The 22,053-nt window shown below is 35.2% G+C and overlaps 1 protein-coding gene across 1 annotated transcript in view; it reads right to left on the bottom strand.

Annotated features, from left to right (window-relative positions):
• Window positions 1-15,019: 15,019 nt before the first annotated feature.
• Window positions 15,020-22,053, bottom strand: part of LOC126971550 (hemicentin-2-like) — a 106,561-nt gene continuing 99,527 nt past the window's right edge. The window contains exons 10-12 of the mRNA XM_050817846.1: window positions 20,035-20,191; window positions 17,589-17,788; window positions 15,020-15,935 (exon numbers count right to left, since the gene is read on the bottom strand). Of these exons, the coding sequence (XP_050673803.1) occupies window positions 15,754-15,935; window positions 17,589-17,788; window positions 20,035-20,191 (539 nt within the window). The 3' untranslated portion in view covers window positions 15,020-15,753. The remainder of the gene's footprint in view (window positions 15,936-17,588; window positions 17,789-20,034; window positions 20,192-22,053) is intronic.

Below are 22,053 nucleotides of genomic sequence, written 5' to 3'. Positions count from 1 at the left end.
TTTTTATTTGATCAAATCACGGAGGATTTTTAAATAACAACAGGATTTTATCATTTCTCTACATTAATCCAGTGATAAGATCATATCACTGCGACATATACACACAAATGTACATAATATTAAGTTTGTCGTTAGCGTAGCAGGCTATGTTTAGAGTTACACTATACACTTAACTAGTTTTGTTTGAAATGTTGATAAGCTTTTGTCATATTTAACGAACACGGCACTGCAGCACATTTCCTTAAGACAATCTAAATTATTGAATAGTAGATAGCTCTAGGACACGGTAGGAATTCCCTTTGCGTGCAGACAACGTCACAAACACAACCATTGTTGTGTTTGTGAGGCAATGAGAGACAGACGAAATACTATTAGTTAAGTAATTCACTTTGTGTAGCGAACATGACGCGGACATCGTCAACTGATTTTTCTTACTGGTGCTAGCTTCAATCATAAAGAATGATTCTATTATACACTAGATTATTATAAGGTTAGTTAAGAACTTTACGTCATTCGAACGGTTGGCTCAGTGGAAGAGCGCTCGCACGGAAGTCGAGAGGTGGTTTGGTCACAGGTTCATAGATTGTTTGTTCAAATTTGATTTGTGTAATTAATTTAACTTAAAGAAATAACAAATTGTTTAGATTTGAAAGAGCGACATTTAAGACAATTTCCTAATATGCAAATATTGGGTTGAGCAGGTTATCAACTGTAAAGTAGGTCCTGTAGATGAAGCCACAACCTGAGAGTTGAACAAAGACATTTCAAATTTAATTTGTGAAGTTAAGAAAACATAAATTTGTAGACGGTTTTTGGGTTCAAAAAGTTCCCACCCAAAGGAAAATTCAGTAACATTTTATAGTTATGATTCGCCCAACGTATGCGGAAAAGTGAGTATTTTAACCGGGCAGTAACAGAATTAAGTATTGTATATTGAAATTTTAAAAATACTACGTGCATTTCATTAATCCATCGTCGCTTTGTTACGGTGTGCAAAACAAGCATCACTTAATATATTATTATTAATAAATAAACAACTATTGGAACGAAGTTCCTTACGGCAGGCTTGGAGGAGATAGGGATTTTGCTGCGGGACAGAACTGAAAATAAATGTGATAGTAAAACCGTAAGAAAAAATCCGTGGAAAAAAGTGCGTGGAAAAGTGCGTGGAATAAAACCGTTAATTGAGACGAGCGCAGGCGCGACAGTCGCATACACAAGCGAGTAGTGTATATATTATCAATATTATTATATTAATATATGATAACGATTATAGCAATATTAGAACGATTTTTTTTTTGCAATTTGTGTCGATTCTACATTAGCCGAAGGAACTTCGTTCCTACCTGGTGTCCAACGACATCACATTATTTTTTTATTAGTTTTATGTTATAGAATGATGTAAAGGTTGGGTTGTGACGGTGATTATTATTCTTATAACGATGAAAAATCTGTAAAATAATCTGGGTTAGGTATAAAAAGGTATTCATTTTTCTGACAGAACTATTACAGCGACACAGAACTACAGAAACTACAGAACTATTAAAAAACAAAAGATTACATTGAAAACTTCAAAAACAAAGCAGTGATAGCACGAAAACATCGTGACATGTACCAAACGGTAATGAAACTCCAAACCGTACTGACGCAACACGACGAGCGCGTGGGGGAACGGGAGGGAGCTTCATGTTCCAGCGTGGTCCAGAGATAGTGTGGCCGTATAAATAGTATATGTACGCACTTAATAAATATAATTGAAAGCGGTCAAGGATTTGCTGTTTTTTGACATAGTATTTATTAATTTTTCTCATAAGAGCGCTTTCGAGAAGACAGTGTCCAATCCAAATCCGATCCGTACCCGTGAAAAACGGTCCGGTATAGTCGTAGAACTATTTCTAACGGTTGACGGAAAGAAATCGGATGACGGAAGCCGGATCTAGTTCGTAAACTACCATAGAAATAGATCTACGACTCCGTCGGACCGTGTTTTCACGTATACGGATCGGATTCGGATCGGACGTAGTGCGAAAGCGCTTTTAACGTAAACTGTTCTCTGAATACGTAAATTGTTATAAGATGTCGCCCTTAACTTGTAATTTCTGATTTATAAAACGGATTTAATTTGAAATTGAAATAAATCAATCACTAAATATTATGATGAGATTACCACATCATCTCAGTGATTATGTCAGTGAAAAGCGCATTAAAATCGACTTAGTTTTTCAGAAATTTAAATTAGCCTGTACAAACACATAGGCTGATCAAATAAATTTTTAGGATAACTCTTCAATGTATTTACAGACGGCATGCTTACGATTTCAGAAGCAAGAAAAATAAATAGGTTTGAAATAGGAGGTTTGCGTGGTATCAATATGAAAGACACATTAACGGCCGTTCCCAATATTCAGTCTATCTCTTACTTGAGATAAAAATCGTAACTATCGTTGACTTTTCTATCCCAATAAACTTATCGACGGTAACTCACCTTATCCGTACACGCTGTCAGTGGGACTGTCAATGGGACGATGTATAACTAACCAGCGATAGAAGTTTGTATGGAAATTGCAATTCACGCGTCCCAATATAAGACGATAAGAATGACTTATCGGGTATATTGGGACAGCTTCAGATTATTGACAGCTAATTACTGACAGTAAAAGGTAGTAATTTATCTCTATCTGTAGATAGTTATTAATATATTTATTGGGAACGCGCGGCCGTAAGAGATCGATTGAGAGAAAAAGAAGGGGTAGGGTTGCGGTGGGTTGATTATATATAGAGGATTGACAGGATAGATAGAGAGGAAGTATATTGACTGGAAATAAATTCAGAGCTGATTTGGATAGTGGAGTTGGGATAGTTTGAATTAGGCGTATATACAAATAAAATTTGAAAACCAGATTTTATGAACGATGCGGGACTCGAGGCTCGGACTGCAAGAGCACTCGCACATAAAATTTTGTTTTCAAATTTAATTTCTGTGATATCCTAGAAGTGAGGGTTATCACTTTAAAAACATAACAAATTGTTTAGGCGTATATGTCAGAGATGCACTGAGGCCGGTCAAGAGTAACTTCATTATCAATTATCATCATCATCAGCCCGAAGACGTCCACTGGTGGACAAAATTCATGGAGATCCTTGGGACAAGGCATTTAATGCCTGAAGATCGGTCCCTCATCCAACGTATTTCAGTGATCTTGACCTATTACGTATAATATTGTAGTAGATCCAATGGTACAAAGGATTAAAAAAACATATTTATATTTAATTTATTTTTAATTATGTTTTTTCATGAGTCAAAAGTACCCAAATTTGAGAATTTTCGAACTTTTAAAAATTCATATCTCTAAAAATATTAACTTTGTCGTTTGTCTAAGTCACAGGACCTTTTTTATTTATATCTTAATAAAGAATATAAAAAAAATTGTCAGGTTCAAAAAAAAATCCTTGCAATTGTTCAATCATCAATTAGGCAATTTTAAGAAGATTGCATAAAAAATTGAGTTGGAATAGTATTCGGTACTCATGCGCCGATATTTTTATTGAAATTTTTTATTAGTTGATATGACAAAACAACGTTTGCCAGGTCAGCTAGGTAATAAATAAAAACCGAGAGCTATTGAGATCAATCCTTCAATCCACACGCAAATATGTATGAAAACATGCAGATATAAGAAATATTACCATAACACTTTAATACAGTCTCATGGTGACAAGCGCGATGTGTCGACACAACCCCTCCCGGTTTGTGTTGATACCCAACGCTATATGCTGTAAGTTACCAAACTAAACACCATACAGACACCAGAGTTATGATGCCTCCGAGCTGGTTGCGCAACCAAGCGAACACCAGGTAAGGAACTCGAGGAAGGACAGGCAGGGGCGAGCAAACCGTATAAGCAATTAGTCAGTGCCTACCTTTTTTATGCAAATAAGGGACGAGACGAGTAGGACGTTCAGCTGATGGTAATTGATACGCCCATTACAATGTAGGTCCGCTCAGGTTTCTTGAAAAACCCAAAAATCTGAGAGGCAATACAATTGCGCTCGTCACCTTGGCACGTAATAAATTTAATCTCATTTGCCCAGGAATTTCACTAGCTACGGCGCCCTTCAGACACAAACACAGTAATGGGTACATATTACTGCTTCACGGCAGAAACAGGCGCCGTTGTGGTACCCATAATCTAGCCGGCAACCTAAATAAATATAGAGTTCACCTTTTTTTAGTTCAATTTGGTTCCAGTCTTCTTAACCCAGACTTCTATTAAATTAATACAGCCGTAGGTATTATATTTAATAGTACCTATTGAACATCCTCTTATTGAACTAAAGTATTAGATTGGCTAAATGGGCCGGAAACTATATGCGAAACACATAAAACTTCAATATATAGACCTCAAAGCCCGGTACTGTCTGTACAGTTATATCTATAGTGCCTACCTTCCAGAAAACCAATGCACTCCTCTGCTATAGAGCTGTGTATATTATCGGCTTTGATTGAGGAGTGGGAAGGTATCCCACAAGAATCAATTCAGATGCTGATCGGGTCTATGAATCGTCTTCGAGCAGTTATTAAGGCGAGGGGAAGGAACACAAAGTACTGACACTTAATTTTAAGGCTTAATAAAATGTTTTAATCATTCATTATTTTTCCATATTTTCTTGTTTTCCTACATGCCTCACTTAATTCGGGATAGCTAATTAACTACTGGCACGATTTGAATGAATTTGGTATCAATTTACAGTTGAACGTTTAAAATGATGTCACTTTTATAATAATTAAAAATTTATTTACGGCAGATAGAGATAAATTACTACCTTCTACTGTCAGTAATTAGCTGTTAATAATCTGAAGCTGTCCCAATATACCCGATAAGTCATTCTTATCGCCTTATATTGGGACGCGTGAATTGCAATTTCCATACAAAATTCTATGGCGAGTAAGCTATACGTCGTCCCAATGACAGACAGCGTGTACGGATAAGATGAGTTACCGTCGATAAGTTTACTGGGACAGAAAAGTCAACGATAGTTACGATTTTTAACTCAAGTAGACCAGAACCAGAGATAGACTGAAGATTGCGCGGAATCAATTTCAAGGAAGTGATTCCAAACTTTTGCTCGCGACTGTATTTTGTTGGTAGCGTCGAATAATTGAGGTGAAATAGCCCTAAGATGCCTTACGATACAGTTGGTGTTGTTGTTATGGGCAGGTGTTAGCGAATAATGTCAGGTAGGTCGTTTCGACACAGTTTCCAAATACATAAAAAGTCACAAAAAGTGATATTATTTATCTGCCAAGGGAAGCTGCTCCAGTAGACAGCTGTATATCTCAGCTTGTCACCTTGACCGCTCCCAAGGTGGATTAAATAGTTCAGTAATGTTGCTAGCCAACTTCTTTCATACGATAAACATAAATTAACAACTTTTATATTTTTTTCTGAGCAATTTTATATCTATTTCAGTCATGATAAGAACATACGTGCGTGTTCGTTCACCGGGACCTATACAAAACTGAATATTTAGGCATTTAATAAGTTCGACTGTTAAATATGATTAGTCACTTTTGATTATGAAATTTATTCCGTGATTAAACCATCGGGAGGCTCATTTGCACAGGAAGCCAGCTAGATTATAGGTACCACAACGGCGCCTATTTCTGCCGTAAAGCAGTAATGTGTAAACATTAACCCCCTTATTCATAATGGTCCGCTAACTTAAAACAGCCTCTAAGGAGTGTTTTTTCTCATTCTGACTTAGGCTAATAGAAGAAGACAGAGTGTGAATTAGAAATGCTTTAAGTTAGTAGACTATTATGAATAAAGGGGTAAGTGTTTCGGCCTGAGGGGCCCCGTAGCTAGTGCAATAACTGGGCAAATGAGACTTAACATCTAATGTCTCAAGGTGACAAGCACAATTGTAGTGCCGCTCAGAATTTCAGTGTTTTTCAAGAATCTAATGTGTGTAATAATAGGTAGGGCGTATCAATTACCATCAGCTGAACGTCCTGCCCATATTTACAAAAAAAAATCGATTAGTGAGCTAGTCGCTGCACAAGGGTCGTCTTTGCTCTGAGGATCCGGTGCGCTAAATGTAATTGATTAAACTTTAAATGCACACAATCTGTTACATAAAAAGGTACCTTATGGTATGTTCGGAGCGTAAACCTTCACCGCGATATTGAGCAGCCCACCATCGCTCAACGCATCAACATTTCAAACAGCTTTCACGACTCTTCTTCGCTAAGGTTACCACACACCCTAACTCCTTGGTGAAGGAGGCATGAGACTACGTGAAACTCATTAGATGACCTCAAAACTTCAAACTTCTGGTCGATCCCGTTTGGCATCAATATTGCAATAACGAAACTACGGCTGAGATCTATAGAGCGTATGTAGACTTTGCTCAGACTTTACTTAAGTACAACTTAACTGAGTGTAAAAAAAACACGAACTGGACTTTTGTATTGGGCTGTCTTGGCATAAGCTCAGCATAATTTACGCTGTCAAATGAATATAAATACAAAATCAAAGGTTATGCTAAGCTTACACCTGAGTGTACTTAGCTGACTAAGTTTTAAGTAAAATCTGAGTAAAGTCTATGTACGCTTTATAGATCTCAGCCTTACGATGTACTACGCTCTCGTTTGCTCTCGACGGCGAAGGTGTGGACCCATTTTTGGGACCGCTGGCACTCGTCACCTAGACGCGGGTCAGCGGTCCATCAATTTCATTTTAAAATATGTTTTTCCACTTTCCTTTAAGTTACAGAAAGGCCTAGGCTCAAACCTCGCAGGACTCAGGAGATACCCTTTTTCTGCACAACTGACCCAAACATGTATTATCTCTTAATAAATTGAAATTCATGACTTCAATATCACAGTCAAACTTGCCTGTTATTAACTTTATAGCTAGAAAAACAGTGCAACTGAAGGATTTACGGCAAGATTGAATGGTCAGTTACTAGTTATCAATTTTTTTATGGAAAAAGAGGACAAACGAGCCTACGGGTCATATGGTGTTGAGTGATCACCGCTGCCCACATTCGCTTGAAACACCAGAGGAATCACAGGAGCGTTGCCGGTCCTTTAAGGATGCTGTACTCGCTTTTTTATGAAGGCACCTATGTTGTACCGCACCGCACAAGGAAGTTCATTCCACAACTTTGTAGTACGTGTATGAAAGTTCCTAGAAAAGCGCACTGTGGACGATCGCCAGTCGCCACACATCCAGATGGTGGGGATGATATTCTAATTTGTGGCGTGTCATGCGAAGGTGGAATTCGGTGGCAGGAATCAAGTTAAAGAGCTCTTCGGAACTCTCCCCGTGGTTAATGCGGTAGAAGACACACATTGAAGCGACGTCTCTGCGCAACGCCAAGTGATCCAGCCGTTCAGAGAGGGTCCCCGACAAATCGATCTGCTCTTCGTTGCACGTGGTCTAATAGATCGAGCTGATACTGGGGTGCGCCAGATCCGAGATGACCGCAATACTCCACATGTGGCTGGACCTGCGCTTTGTAAAGAGCTAGAATGTGCAGCTCTTTAACAGTCGTAAGGAATCGGTTTTAATTCCTACTAAATTAAGAGTTTGCAAAAAGAAAGAAATTCATTCAAAGTGGTAAAAGTAAAATACAACATTATGTGAAAACAGTTTATTTTCACGACCATTAATAAAGTATATTTACAATCGCTCCCGCAAATTCATTGTTATCAACAACAAACAAATTCATTTGCAGTAACACTATCAGATCTTAATAACTAAAATATGGCGCAATTTCGTTAAAATAAGTATAACGTTTGGCGTTTAAGTACATACAGTAAATTGATAAAAAATATACAAGTGTAACTATACAGGACTTACAATTAACATATAAGCGACGATATTAACTATTCTTAAGTGAGATTTCAATCGTTGTGATAACAGTCATGTGATTTTAATTTTATTTAAGAAATTAACACTAACACTAACGAAACGGACATTTTACCTATTTATAATGATGCTTTCAATTTATTGATTAATTAATTTATGCTTAACCAATGGGAAGTGTGGGAAACTTTACAGAAAAATGACTTTCATTTAATTGTAGTTTAGGGCTGCATTTAGGGTTTGTCGCGTTTAGTGCTCAGCTGACAGCAAACTTGATTGCGCGTGTACAATTGCAATAATGCACAGTGTAGAAGTGTACAATGGCGCGACGAGCTCGACCGAAGATTCTCGTCAGCGCGACGTAGCTGTACGCGCGTAGCGATTCATTGTTATAGCTACGCTTGACCGACGGTCAGCGCTGACCGTCGCGTCGGTCAAGCGTAGCACTAAATGCAGCCTAAGCTTAAATATATTTTGTCATCAACAGTAAAGTTGCTCACAGTTTGCATTAGTTGCCTCTACAAATATGGAATTATGTCCAAAAAGCGCAAATTTAGGGCATTTTGAATGAAATTTATATAATAACAATTTTGTAAATCAATATGAAAGTCATGTACAAGATTTTAATTCAAGAACAAGGTAAATATATAGCTATAAAGTACATAATTCCTTTGTAACATTATGAGTAAATTCTTGCTATGTGTCTGAATCGGTCACCGAAATATTCTCTTGTGCTTTTGTGTCCTTTGGGTACCTAAACAATATCAGCTAATTATGCCATTCCCAAGTACGTATTATGTTATCATAATTCACCAATTTATATTCGTATAACAATTTCTTTAAAAGGGCTGTTAAGATATCATGAATTACACATTAAATGTATCTACCAATTGTTAAATTTAAGATTTATATAGGATATTCAAAACACGAAGTCTATCTAACATAAATATAAATTTCGTTGACCGAAACAGTCGAGAGCGGAATCATTAATAGCATCAAATAAGACAAGCCGTTTGCAAAAAACAATTCTTATAAACTAATTTCAGTATAAGGCCCGATTTCACCATTGAAGGAGAACGCGATTAAAAAACTTTGACCTACGCTTACACCTGTAAATAAGTTTACAGCTTTAATTCGGATTTCACCAACACAAACTAACCACAATAATAGCCTAAACGTATGCAATAAATGCTAACCAGTGACCAGCGAATATTGGACGTTAAATATATTTGTTCGCGTTTAAGACTAACTGTTGTTGTTGCAACAGAAACATTAACATATAAAAATTTTGATTTTGTGATGATGATGATTAATCAAATTAATAAATTTCACTTACCGATGACAGTTCTGACAGTTATCGGATACATTCTATTGTTTATGACATGTAAACTCAGTTTACGTCAACACGATCAAAAGGTATTGGTGAAACCGCTTAGTGTTTCATTGAGATCAAGACTGGCATTTGAACTCATTGAATTACACTTATTGAACTGAGTTTTATTAAACCCAGTTTGAAGTGGCATTGGTGAAATCGGGGCTTAGCCAAGTCAATATAGAAAATAATCTAAAATGGCGTCGATTGTTATTCTTTCTCGCTCACACACATCTATGCACAGAAGACACACACGCAGCAGTACTGACTCCAATAAAAATATTTAAGTAAGCAATATAATGACACTATAATAGATATATATATATTACGTAGCACTAAATGCATATATATATTATCTAAAGAGCTGTCCTGTTGTGATTGCGAGTACAATTAACCATTTTATATTATTTTCAATTGACTAGGCATATATTATGACTTGTAATAACAAAGCGATTTTAAACAAATTCTAAGCAAATCATAGATAAGCTTCGTTGACATTCATTGGAGTCAGATAAATAAAAAAAAAATAAGCACTAAAACCCCCGTCTTCGTGTTTGAGATCTACAGAAGTTACGGCTATAAGTCAATTGAAAAAACTTTAAAAATATCGAGATATTTCTTTAAAATTTAGCTAAATAATTTCTAAACCGACATTTTATACATTAACATAGAAAATTGCAAGAAAAAAGCACAATATAGAGAGTTGCATTGTTCAGCTAAACTTCTTACAGTAAAGGTGGGTATTTTTTTTAAATAATATAAATATAAAGTTTCAAACTATACCTAATAGCCTAAATACATAGTCGGATTTGGTACGAGTGGACCATCGGACGGTCCAGTTGGTGTGGGTGGACGCCCCGAAATAATTGGTACGCGCCGTCATACTCGATGCGGTCCGGACGGTAATAATAATAATTTTGTGCGATGCACATGCGATCGAATATGGTCCGTTATCATTGCAATTCAAGACATTGAATTTGTTAATATTATACATAGGTACTAAATGAATTATTAAGTTATTTACGTCTCATATTATAATATCTTAAAATTTTATTTTTATAAATATTAATGATAGCATTGTGAAATCCGACATGTTTCGGTATAACGGTAGTGTTTAGATAATTTTGTAACATATTTCGCATGTCAATTGACGAAACATATTGGATTATCAATAATATTATATTAACATCTTAAGTACAATGTTTCCTGCAAATAAAATTTCATTTCATTTCATATCGGCCTTGACCGATCCTCCGATCAAATCCGACCATGTGTTCAGGCTATAAATGTAAAAATCGAATGACGTGGCTATAATAACACATAACCATCTTAATAATATAATGTATAACTAAATTATTTATATAGTACCTAATCTATAGTAGGTATATAAATAATTCCAAATTTGCAGACCTGTAAAGTTTTGTGAATATATGTATGCAAAATTAATATTAAAACAAATATTATTTAAGTACAATATTTAATCGAGAATACTTTGATTTTAAATATTATTCCTATCTGCAGAATAAGTTCAAAACTGTGCACAATATTATTATATAAATTTATTTGTAACGTGCTATTAATATTGTATATTCATAAAAAAAAAGTTTCGATATTACAATGAAATATTACCTACCCTATAATAATTATTGTGTATTGGCTAAATTGTGTGTCTGATAATTAAAGGAGAACAGTTAAATAATTAATGGCACCGAATTTATAGAGTATTAATTAGACTTAGGACGGCGACACACTATTAATTAAGCCTTCTTGAAATATATTACAGATCTTACAACTAACTAGGTATACTTAACAAATATGATAATAATTGTGTAAATTAAGTAGAAGTTGCATTAAGTACACTTATATATAAGTTTTCTTTAATGATTTATTTATACCGATAAAGCCTGTACACTTAGAGATGTTTTAATTCGATTCGATTGAGTTTTATTTCAAATTAAAATATCTCTGATTAAATAGCATTCGTTGTAATCGAACCAACATTCGTTGCAGAACCTTTCACCGTCTGTATATTTGACTGGTTTTGTTTGCAGCATTTGTGTTATAATAATATAACAATTACTTTCCTAAACTCTATATTAATTAAATATGTTCTAAGTGACGTCAATTATTAAAAACAATGTACTCAAAAGTGAGTAAAATCGAATTGAAGATCATTGAACATATTTACGATTTAATTTTGAAATACCGTTTTTGTTGTTTCTTCCAAAATTAAATCGATGAATTCAATTCAATATTGGCTACATATTATTATATAAAGATAAATTTTAATATAGCAGCTTAGCAGATTTCCGCGCAAATTTTAACTGAACTATACATTAATATAATATTTAAGTATTTACATAAGTCGTCTGTTTCGTTTGCCAGTCTACGACCGTAAGTCTTCCTTACTCCGCGTTCGCAAACAGTATGTTCATTATTTCTCTTCGTCTTTACCACAGACAAACAAGAACAATCGTGGCATAGTTCACTTTTAAATATATTTTTTTTTGAATCGATGACATAAATGAATGGACTGTTAAAGAATCTAACAATACCTATGAATAAGAATTATTTAACTAAGCACTCAAAGAGGATATAAATAAATACTTATCAAGTTTTATGAACTTAGCTCGATAGCATATAAGTACTTTTTATACGCTGTTAATTGAAGTCGTTATCCCAATCTAGTCATATTCACTAACAAAAAAAGCCTCACAGATTTTTGATATTCAATCGAATTTAATATCATACATAAGTATCACTTTACCACATAATTTTTATTAGTCTACATACACATATAATAAATTTAATAAAGACACATTTATATGTCATAGTAAAACGGTACAATCGTACAAGTTCTATGCTTTGTTCGAAGATCGAAATCAATTGCGATGCCTTCGTGTGTTCGAGAATGAAATGCAAATATTATATGATTTACTGAAGAAGGTTTTGTTGTTTTGTTGACGAGCGAAGACCCAACAGAGATGTAGGATCCGATAACTTCTTGTATGCAGACCGAGAACAATCACTGCTTTAATAAACAAAAGAAACAGAAAGTCTGTGTTCGGTAAATTCCCACAAACGAGCTGTATTCGAGGTTCATTTATTTATTTTCTCTATATTTTTGAAAACAACGACAATACCCTTGTGCCAAAAATCCTTCAAAATGAATAACATAAAAACTATTCTAAATATCATATTGTATGGTATTAGTTGGAGCTTATTTATAAGTTCTATCTTTATTATTTTTTTTGTAGGTACCACGACGGTGCCTATTTCAGCCGTGAAGCAATAATGTGTAAAAATTATTGTGTTTCTGTCTGTAGGGTGCCGTAGCTAGTGAAATTATGGGGCAAATGAGTCTGATATCTTATGTCTCAACGTGACGAGCGCAATTGTAGTGCCGCTCAGAATTTTTGGGGTTTTACAAGAATCCTGAGCGGTACTGCACTGTAATGGGTAGGGCGTATTAAACTATCAGCTGAACGTACAGCTCGTCTCGTCTCTTATTTTTATAAAAGAAACCATTGAATTATGACGTGTAAATAAATAATTGACCAGCCAAAAATAGTCCGATAATATTACGTAAAAATGTTATAATTTTGAGACATATGAAATGATAATCTATTTATCTGAGTTGACCCGTGAAGTCATTAGAATTTCAAAAAGAGATTTGTGAACCGACAAAGTTGTAACGAAGTAATTTTGAAAGAAAGTTATACAGAATATAAAGTACGCGTACTGAAAATTTTATTCAGACTTAATGTATTACCGGGTTTGTTTGACATAGATGAAATTTACTTGACATTTTATCCTACTAATTTATATATATAAGAGATTTCCACGTATATAGTCACTCATCACGATATCTCTGGAACCATTAGAGCTAAAGACTTGAAATTTGGTAGGAATATTCTTTTCACCGAATAGAGGTCAGCTGATTTTCCAAAATCCATCCGCAATAGTTTTTTTTTATTATGAACAGAACAACGTCTGTTGGGTCACCTAGTCTTTATATATATAAATCCAGTGTCCTGATGTTTGTTACCAGTGAACTCCTAAACGATTTAAATGAGGATTACTTCATGAAGTGCAGTTTAGTCCAACCTGAGAGATAGGATAGTTTTTATTTCGATTTGGGAGCCCATTATTATTTTTAATTACAATATTTGTTTTGTATGGACATATTTTCTATGAGAGAATTTATTGCATTAAACTATTACATTATAACAACTGGGAGCGTATTTTACGAAATAATTCATGATGAAATGTAATATTATTGACAAAGTCATAAAAAAACAGTATTTAATTTATTCTATACAGAACAACGTCTGTCGGGTCAGCAAATTGTGTATATATGTGTGTATTTATAGAAATGTATGTAATAATAACATTGACACACTTTTAAATAAACTGACTATGTGTACAAGACAGCGATATATTCAATACAATATACTTATTTAAACATACATAAATAGATACATATAAACATACATGACCCGGAAACAAACATCCATATTCATCATATAAATGTTTCGATTTAAACCTGGGACCTCTAGCTCAGTAGGCAGGGTCACTAAACACTGAGCTATATGGGTCGTCAAATATTATAACTATTATAAAATTTAATATTGAATTGTCCGAGCTTTCAATTCTTTTGTTTATTATTAGTATTACTATTCATGTATATTAAATATTATTAAATAGAAGCAAGTAAAAAAATGTGCTAATATTGAAATGTCGTGTAGGTACTTCGCTTAATTCGTATACCTCTCTCGAAAAAGAATATTTAAGTGGTATAACAATACACTTAGCTCGTAATTGCGTCACAGATAAGCTGTCCTCATATTACACAAAGACGGAATTGGAGGACATAGAACCTACATTTCCTCGAGACAATAAATTATTGAACAGGCGACAGCACTAGAACACACTATAACAATTCCCTTTGCGTCAAGACAACAGCAGAAACAGAAATTCAAATAAGTATTATTATCATACATAAGATGAAGCTCCTATGAGATACTTAGTAAATTAGTTCACTTTGTGTAATGCACTTGGCTTTAAATTCAATTGATAACATAGCGACTGTTTATGCCGCAGTTATATTGGCAAAGCCGTAATATTACAATTTCACTAGTGATATTATAATAAAACTAGGTAGATTGTCAATAGACTTCGTATCTTACAATTTAACGGCCTGGTTTTAACAAATTTAATCACAACACACGAGCCGAGCGTAGCGTGCCGCGGCAGCGGCCGGCGGGTGCCAGAACCGAATCAGGCCTTGTTCGCTATTATTTCAACAATAATTTTAGATGATTATTGTTTTGCAAAATTGCGTTTTGAAAAAAAAATTACCTATCAGAACGCTCGACGTCTCACACTGCTAACTTCATTTATTCATATACCTAGATTTATTATAATGTCACTATAGTGTTAAACCAGGCCGTTAAATTGTAAGAAATGAAGTCGATTGATAATCAACCGTTTTATAATAATATCACTAGCCAAATTATAATGTCACGGCTTTGACAATATACCTACGACCTACACCGTTATGATAAACGTATTATCTTCAACCTGCGTTCACAATAAGATGTAGGTACGGTATTCCATATATTTTCAATTGTAAATATCGAAATCTACATATTAGAGATAGGCTTAGCTGACCCTAGAGAAGTAACTTATTCAAAATAATAGCTGCCAGCAAGTAAGCAAATAACACTTAATTTGTTTTATCAAATCAATTTAGTAAAATTAAACAATATAATTGACTAATATTTTTTCATTTCAGTTCTAGATATATTCAAATCTATTGAGTTTATATCTCAAGTTTATAGTTTAAAGTCATAACTAATAAAACTTTCACACCAAGTATAAATATACTTCACTTGCTTGTCACATTACTTCTCTCTGAAAGGATATAAATACTATTGTATGAGTGATTCTATATATACATAGCATCGGACAATTCTGATCATTAATATACTATTGTAGTTATTTTGAAAGTAACAATAAAACAGTTCAAGTTAAATTGTGTTTTTCTTAAGAAAAACTTACGAAAATTCACGTATTCAGACCAGAAATGTCTAAGCCACTATCTGACAGTAATTGCTCCGACAGTAATCGGGAGCCATTAGGCTGAGGATCAGATATCCAAGTCTTAAGTCTCTTTGCCAGAAGTATAGCTACACAATTACTCTAAAAAAGATGGCATTTGCTGAAATTTAATGTAACAGTTATATATCTTTTGAATTATCAATGAGCAATACTTCTGTGCAAGATATTTAAATATGATATATATATGATAAAACAGTGGCGCAATTTGCGATACCTGGTACATTCCACGATACATAATTCGCATCTATATCGCATATCTATCAATGAACGGTAAATTTAACAATAATTGGAGTAAATAGCATAAAAGCTATACAATACAGCACATAATAGCATGATTATATTAGTATAATCCTCTGCTAATAGCATACATACAGCGTGTCATGTTTAGACAATAATCTCCCGTATGACACGACGGGCGCGAGAGTTGGGCGTGGAATATCCGGACTCCAGCGACTCGTCATAGCTGAGCGACAGATGTGGAGGTTTGTCCTCGTTTCCTGCGGAGCCCGCGCCCTCGTTGGCTCCGTATGTCTCTGGTAGTCCACTCACCTCATGATACGGTGATTCTGTTGACAATTATTAAGGATTTTAGTTGGATACATGGTGCAATGGAGGTCTACCAGCATTCAGCTATTATTTTAGTGATTAACAAAAATTTAATGTAAAAAATGTTTATGATACAAAAAGTGTAAGAGACAGAAAATTGTATCAACCAAAGTTGAAGAATTATTATGTAGAACTTACTAAGTGTATATTACCAAAGGTATTCAATAAAGGACAATTCTTAGCAAACACCAAAAATGAGCAAGTGTTGTGTAAAAAACAAACTAAAAAGATCTTACTTTCAGAAAATGTGTGATAAGGTTAACGTTAAGAATATATTAAGTCCTGAACATAATATCGAAATATATATTTATTTCATTTTGAGTGTTAATTGTACAAAGTAATGTTTAAAATAAGAGCGTTATCTCGCCATCAAATGTTAACGTTTGGTGAGTACAATATGTTTGGTTCTAGCTTGGTATACTTGTTAGTACACTGTGCAGAACACTAGGAATCAATAGGCCTGTGGAATGCATTTTTGGTAGGATTTTTTTAAAACTCTCTGAGAATTATTTAATTGTTCTGTGGGTACTGAAAGAGACTGGGCTGTGATTTTCGGCTGTAAACGCTGTAAAGCTCGTTGGAGTTAGGTCGGCTTGAGTTCACTGAGGCATGATCAGTCAGATAAACCGGAATCAGTGCCGGACTAAGCAAGCTTGGAGCCCGTAGCTAATTCGAGTCGATTTCCGAGTGTCTGACGTGAATTATCTTTTTAGGAAAAGTTGAAACGATTCACGTTTTGTGACATCAAGTAAATTCAATATTACGATCTGGCAGAGTTAGTAAGTTTAAATATGCGGGGCCCCCATTTTGGGTGGGGCCCCGCTATGGGGTTGGTTAATGCGCCACTGACCAGAATAATTTAACCCAAGATATGTGCGAGATTTAACTATTTCCAAGGGTGTTCACGATTTCATATCGTCAACCTCGCTTCTATGAAGTTGTCGCTTCTGTTTAAATAACACAAGCTGAAGTGCCACTTATTGCCAAGTCAACGTGGTGGATTCTCTGACTCTTGTACTCTGACTTTTGTAAGAAAGCAGAGAATTTCTTTCAAAAGGCAACTGAAAACGCCGCGGAGGCAAATCATCCCATGCATTAGCTCCTTAAAAACTACTCTTTTTTATGGAAAAGTAGGACAAACGAGCGTGCTGGTAACCGGTGCTTAGGGATCAACACCAGAGGTATCACAGGAGTTCAGAAAGAGGAATCGCGGGCCTTTAAGGAGGGTGTTGGCGCTTTTTTTTGTAATAGTTAGGTAATAGTAATAGTAATTGGGTAACTTAACATGTTATGTCTCAAGGTGACGAGCGCAATTGTTGTGCCTCTCAGATTTTTTGGGGTTTTTCAAGAATCCTGAGTGGCATTGCATTGTAATCAGCAGTGCATATCAATTTTCATTTAAAAAAAAGGTTGTATCGTCCCGGAAACACCGCGCAAGAAAGCTCATTCCAAGGCTTTGTTGTACGTACAAGAAAGTTCCTTGAAAACCACACTGTGGAGGAACGCCTCATATCCAGATGGTGGGGATGACATCCTAATTCGTGACATGTCGTTTGTGCTCTGTCAGTGCAAAGAACGTGACCATCATTGGACTCTATGTTTACTCTACTCACCGATATGTTGCTCCATTCGTTTCTTGGGCTTGTGGACGGAGGCGTAGGGATCTGAGCAGTAGTCCTGCCGCGAGGGAGTCTGTGAAGAGCGTAGGGCGTAGTCGGGGGCGGGCGTATGCGGATGTGTGCCATGCTGCAGAGGAGGGTACGGGGCGTAGTCATCAATGGTGCCGTAGCCGCCGTGCGCTATCGGGTCGTAACTGTAATAAAAGTTTCATTAGTTTCATCATCATCATCAGCCGGAAGACGTCCACTGCTGGACAAAGGCCTCCCCCAAAGATCATCATGACGAACGGTCCTGCGGTGCCCTCATCCAACGTATTTTGGCGATCTTGACCAGATCTTCAGTCCATCATGTGGGGGGGCCTACCAAGACTGCGTCTTACGGTACGTGCTCGGCATTCTATTACTTTATTGCCCCAGCGGCCATCTGTCCGTTGATGTGCCCTGCCCACTGCCACTTCAGTTTCGCAATCATTTGGGCTACGTCGATGACTTTGGTTCTCCTTCGGATCTCCTCATTTCTGATTCGATCTCGCAGGGAAACTCCGAGCACAGCTCTCTCCATTTTCTGTCTCCATCTTTCTGTATCTCCATTTGATTGAGACGTTTGTCTAACACGTACGCTTTGTTTGGTTATACGCTAGTTTATTGTACATCTAAGAAACACAGCGTTAGATAGTTCATTCCATTGCTCTGTTTTATATTCCCAAAGAACCACGGTTAACGAATACAGCAAAGTGCAGTTTGCACGTTTCGGCATTAATTTGTGAATTAATGCGGAGGCTTGTAAATTGGTAGTCAATTGTCATCGCAATAATACCACCAGTACATAAGCGCGCTCGTCCATTGATTTGACTTATGCCGTGACCACATATAGTGAACGCCATCGAACGAACGCAAGAGGATGGTTCCCGAACGAAACGCAAGCATTAACAGACGGAACGCCAAACCGGAGAATTTAGTGACAATCACGAACAACGAACAAACGAAAGCGGGCAAAAAGATTCCTTAATTAAATTTATTATCTTTAACATAAATTTATTTAGTTATATATTTTACATTATCTTTTTTACTTACAAAATTTTAACCATAAGATAGAACATACATGTCAGTCGTTTCTTGAAAATAACCTAAAGTATTCAACTTGGCGAAGAGGGCGATGGAGATCGTTCGATTTAACGCACCGCGTGAATGACCCTGCGGCCGACATAAATATATACACACATAATTCTAATTCTATCATCATACAGAACTTTATCAAGTTTTGTAAACAGTAGTAAGATCAAGTATCACTGTTATTTGACCCCAATAAATGAATTAAAAATCATTAATTATATGAAAGAAAGATAGAAAAAAAAAGAAAACACATATATTTAAACACACATCACAACGGCACCAATTTCTGCTGTGAAGCAGTTATGTGTAAACATTACTGTGTTTCGGTTTGAAGGGCGTCGTAGCTAGTGAAATTACTGAGCAAATGAGACTTAACATCTTATGTCTCAAGGTGACGAGCGCAATGATAGTGCCGCTCAGAATTTTCGGATTTTTCAAGAATCCTGTGCGGCATTGTAATGGGCAGTGCGTATCAATTACCATTAGCTGAACGTCCTGCTTCTCTCGTCCCTTATATTCATAAAAAAAACACACACACACAAATAACAAAGTGAAGCAACTTAAAAATATACAAATATAAAAACGTGTGGTGTTTAAAAAAGAAGCCACTTAGCATGTGTTTTAACATGTTGCAAACGCTGATCTTCTGTGAATCCCGCGTGACACATGAACCTCAAGGGTGACACCTCGCCTGAATTAAAGTATTTCTATACTAAACTTTAAAACAAGAATAAACTTAAAAAGAGTACTTATAATTAATGATACCTAATAATGACGGATAATAAAATAAAACAAAACAAAAAGCTCCTCCTGAACGCAACTAATGCTGGAATACTGACTTCGATATTCATATACTATCGTAAAATATATAAATTACGTGACACGTTGTTTGTCCGCGATGGACTTCTAAACTAATGAACGGATTTTAATGGGAATTACTTCATGGGGAGCACTTTGGCCCAACTTGAGAGATAGGATAGTTTTTATTTCGATTTGGGACCCATAATTATTTATATTTTCAATATTTGTTTTGTATGGACATATTTTCTATGAGAGAATTATTGACGCACGGTTTGACAGTTCTGCTGTGAAACAATTTCATTATAACAACAGGCAGCATTATTTACGAAATAATTCTTGATGTTTTGAAATATTATTGGCAAATTCCTTTAAAACAGATCTTTTTTTAATATCTACAGAACAATGTCTGTTGAGCCAGCTAGTATATATATATATATATCTAGAACCGGCCTTTAAAAAAGGCATCTCATATATATATATATATATATCTGGTTATATACTCAAGGACATGAAGAGTACAACTCACCCATAGTTGCTCTGGCGATCCATCATCTGATGCGAGGGTATACCAGGCGCGGCGTTTGCGGCGGCCATCTTCATCTGCCAGAGAGAGTCTTGAGAGTTGACGCTGCCTCCGTTGTTGCTATTCGCGTAGCTGTTCTCAATGTATCCCATATTCACCCCTATACAAGGAAACAAGTCATAATTGTGTCGAGGTGAGTCGTGGCATTCCACATGGAGAACGAACTTCGTTTTGTTTGTACCATTACCGTTTAGTCCTTCGGTATGCATGAAGAAAAACGAATAGGTGGGTTGAAATTGTAATTGAATTAATATTTACATTGTGGTTAATTATACTAGCTCATGCACGCGACTTTCGTCTGTATTCTCTATGTTACACAAATATGTTTTGGCCAAGCAGCAAAAGTTAACTCTCAAAATCAGTTTTTTGAATACGATTTAAAGCCCTATTATAAGGCATCTGACCACTTAACATATCATACCAAGACCATACTAGGATGGTGTTAGACAATAATAGTATATTAGGCAGGTAGGGAGAAAAGTAGGTCATTCTCATCAGCTTAATATTGAAATCCGAACCGAAGGCGAGGTTGACAATCGTGGGTGGCAATTTCCTACTTATCTCACGTGGTGCGTATACGATTTTATTCCCCACTTGGATGAAAAGCTATCTTTTAGTCCCTGGTACGAGGTACAAAGGTCGTCTTGCCGGGAGAGAATCTGCCGCTTTTCTTCTTCGTACCAGGGAGTAAAAGTGAGCTTTTCATCAAGGTGGGAAAAAATTTCATTTGTATTTGTCGTATGATACGTTCAAGTAGGCATACTAGTCCGTGTCGTGTTTTTTTGTCCATTACTGATAAGCAAACTCATTTAACCTAAAAAGGTTTACTATTAGCAATATCAGAATTATTGCAATGCAGATAAAATTTAATCTTGCAATAAGCAAGATAAACAATATTTTACGTAAGTATTACTTTTCGTTTTCAAACTCTGAATTTCTCATTTTGATGTTAATATTTCAGCGATATGTTCACAAAAGTCTAGGTTTCAAATGTAATGTTGCGACAATTCTCAAATTAATAAACGAAAAATACTGATGCTGAGAATACGGCCGGACATTTTTGTCAAATACACTTGCATAACGGAAAATTTAAGAATAATTAAACTGTATTTAACAACATTGAAAAAAATGCGAAATTTCCAGCATATGTTTTGTTTTTTGCATGGAATTTCATTTGTTAATGCTAGTAAATGTTTTCTTCGTACATTGAGTTGATAAATATGAATGAAATTCACAGAATTGCATAATTACATGCAGATTACATTAGCATTCATAAATTCTTTGTAATGGACTCAATATACGATGTAAAGGGACAAATAAAATGTAGCGCTGAAGCCAATAATGTTTTTCTTTTTGTGAAATCATGTTTAGAGTACCAAATAAAAATGATAATACAGTGTCTGTTTGAAATGTCAAAATGATAGCTTTTTACTAAATGCATACACTTTGAATGCGAACTTATATAAGATTTTTTTTTTCTTTTATTCTGTTTTCTGTGTTTTATGTGGCTTTCAGTAGCAAATGAATACAATAGCTCGTTGAGGAATAAAAGAGTCGTTTTAATATTTCTAAGCTTTTAATTTGTATGACTCTAATAATAAGCTCGTTGATCAGTCTGTTAAATTTGTACAACTTTAATAATAAGTTTGTTGATCAGGCTCTAAATTTTTGTATGAATGTAATAATAAGTTCATTTATCAGACTGTTTAATTTGTACGACTGTAAGAATAAGTTCATTTATCAGACTGTTTTATTTGTATGACTGTAATAATAAGTTTGTTGATCAGATTGTTTCATTTGTATTACTATAATAATTAGTTTATTTATCAGACTGTTTTATTTGTATGACTGTAATAATAAGTTTGTTGATCAGATTGTTTCATTTGTATTACTATGATAATTAGTTTATTTATCAGACTGTTTAATTTGTATGACTCTAATAATAAGTTTGTTGATAAGACT

Source organism: Leptidea sinapis, chromosome 24 (assembly GCF_905404315.1).
Source record: "Leptidea sinapis chromosome 24, ilLepSina1.1, whole genome shotgun sequence".
In the NCBI taxonomy this organism is placed as follows: domain Eukaryota; kingdom Metazoa; phylum Arthropoda; class Insecta; order Lepidoptera; family Pieridae; genus Leptidea; species Leptidea sinapis.
This window is presented reverse-complemented; position numbering and strand designations above follow the sequence as displayed.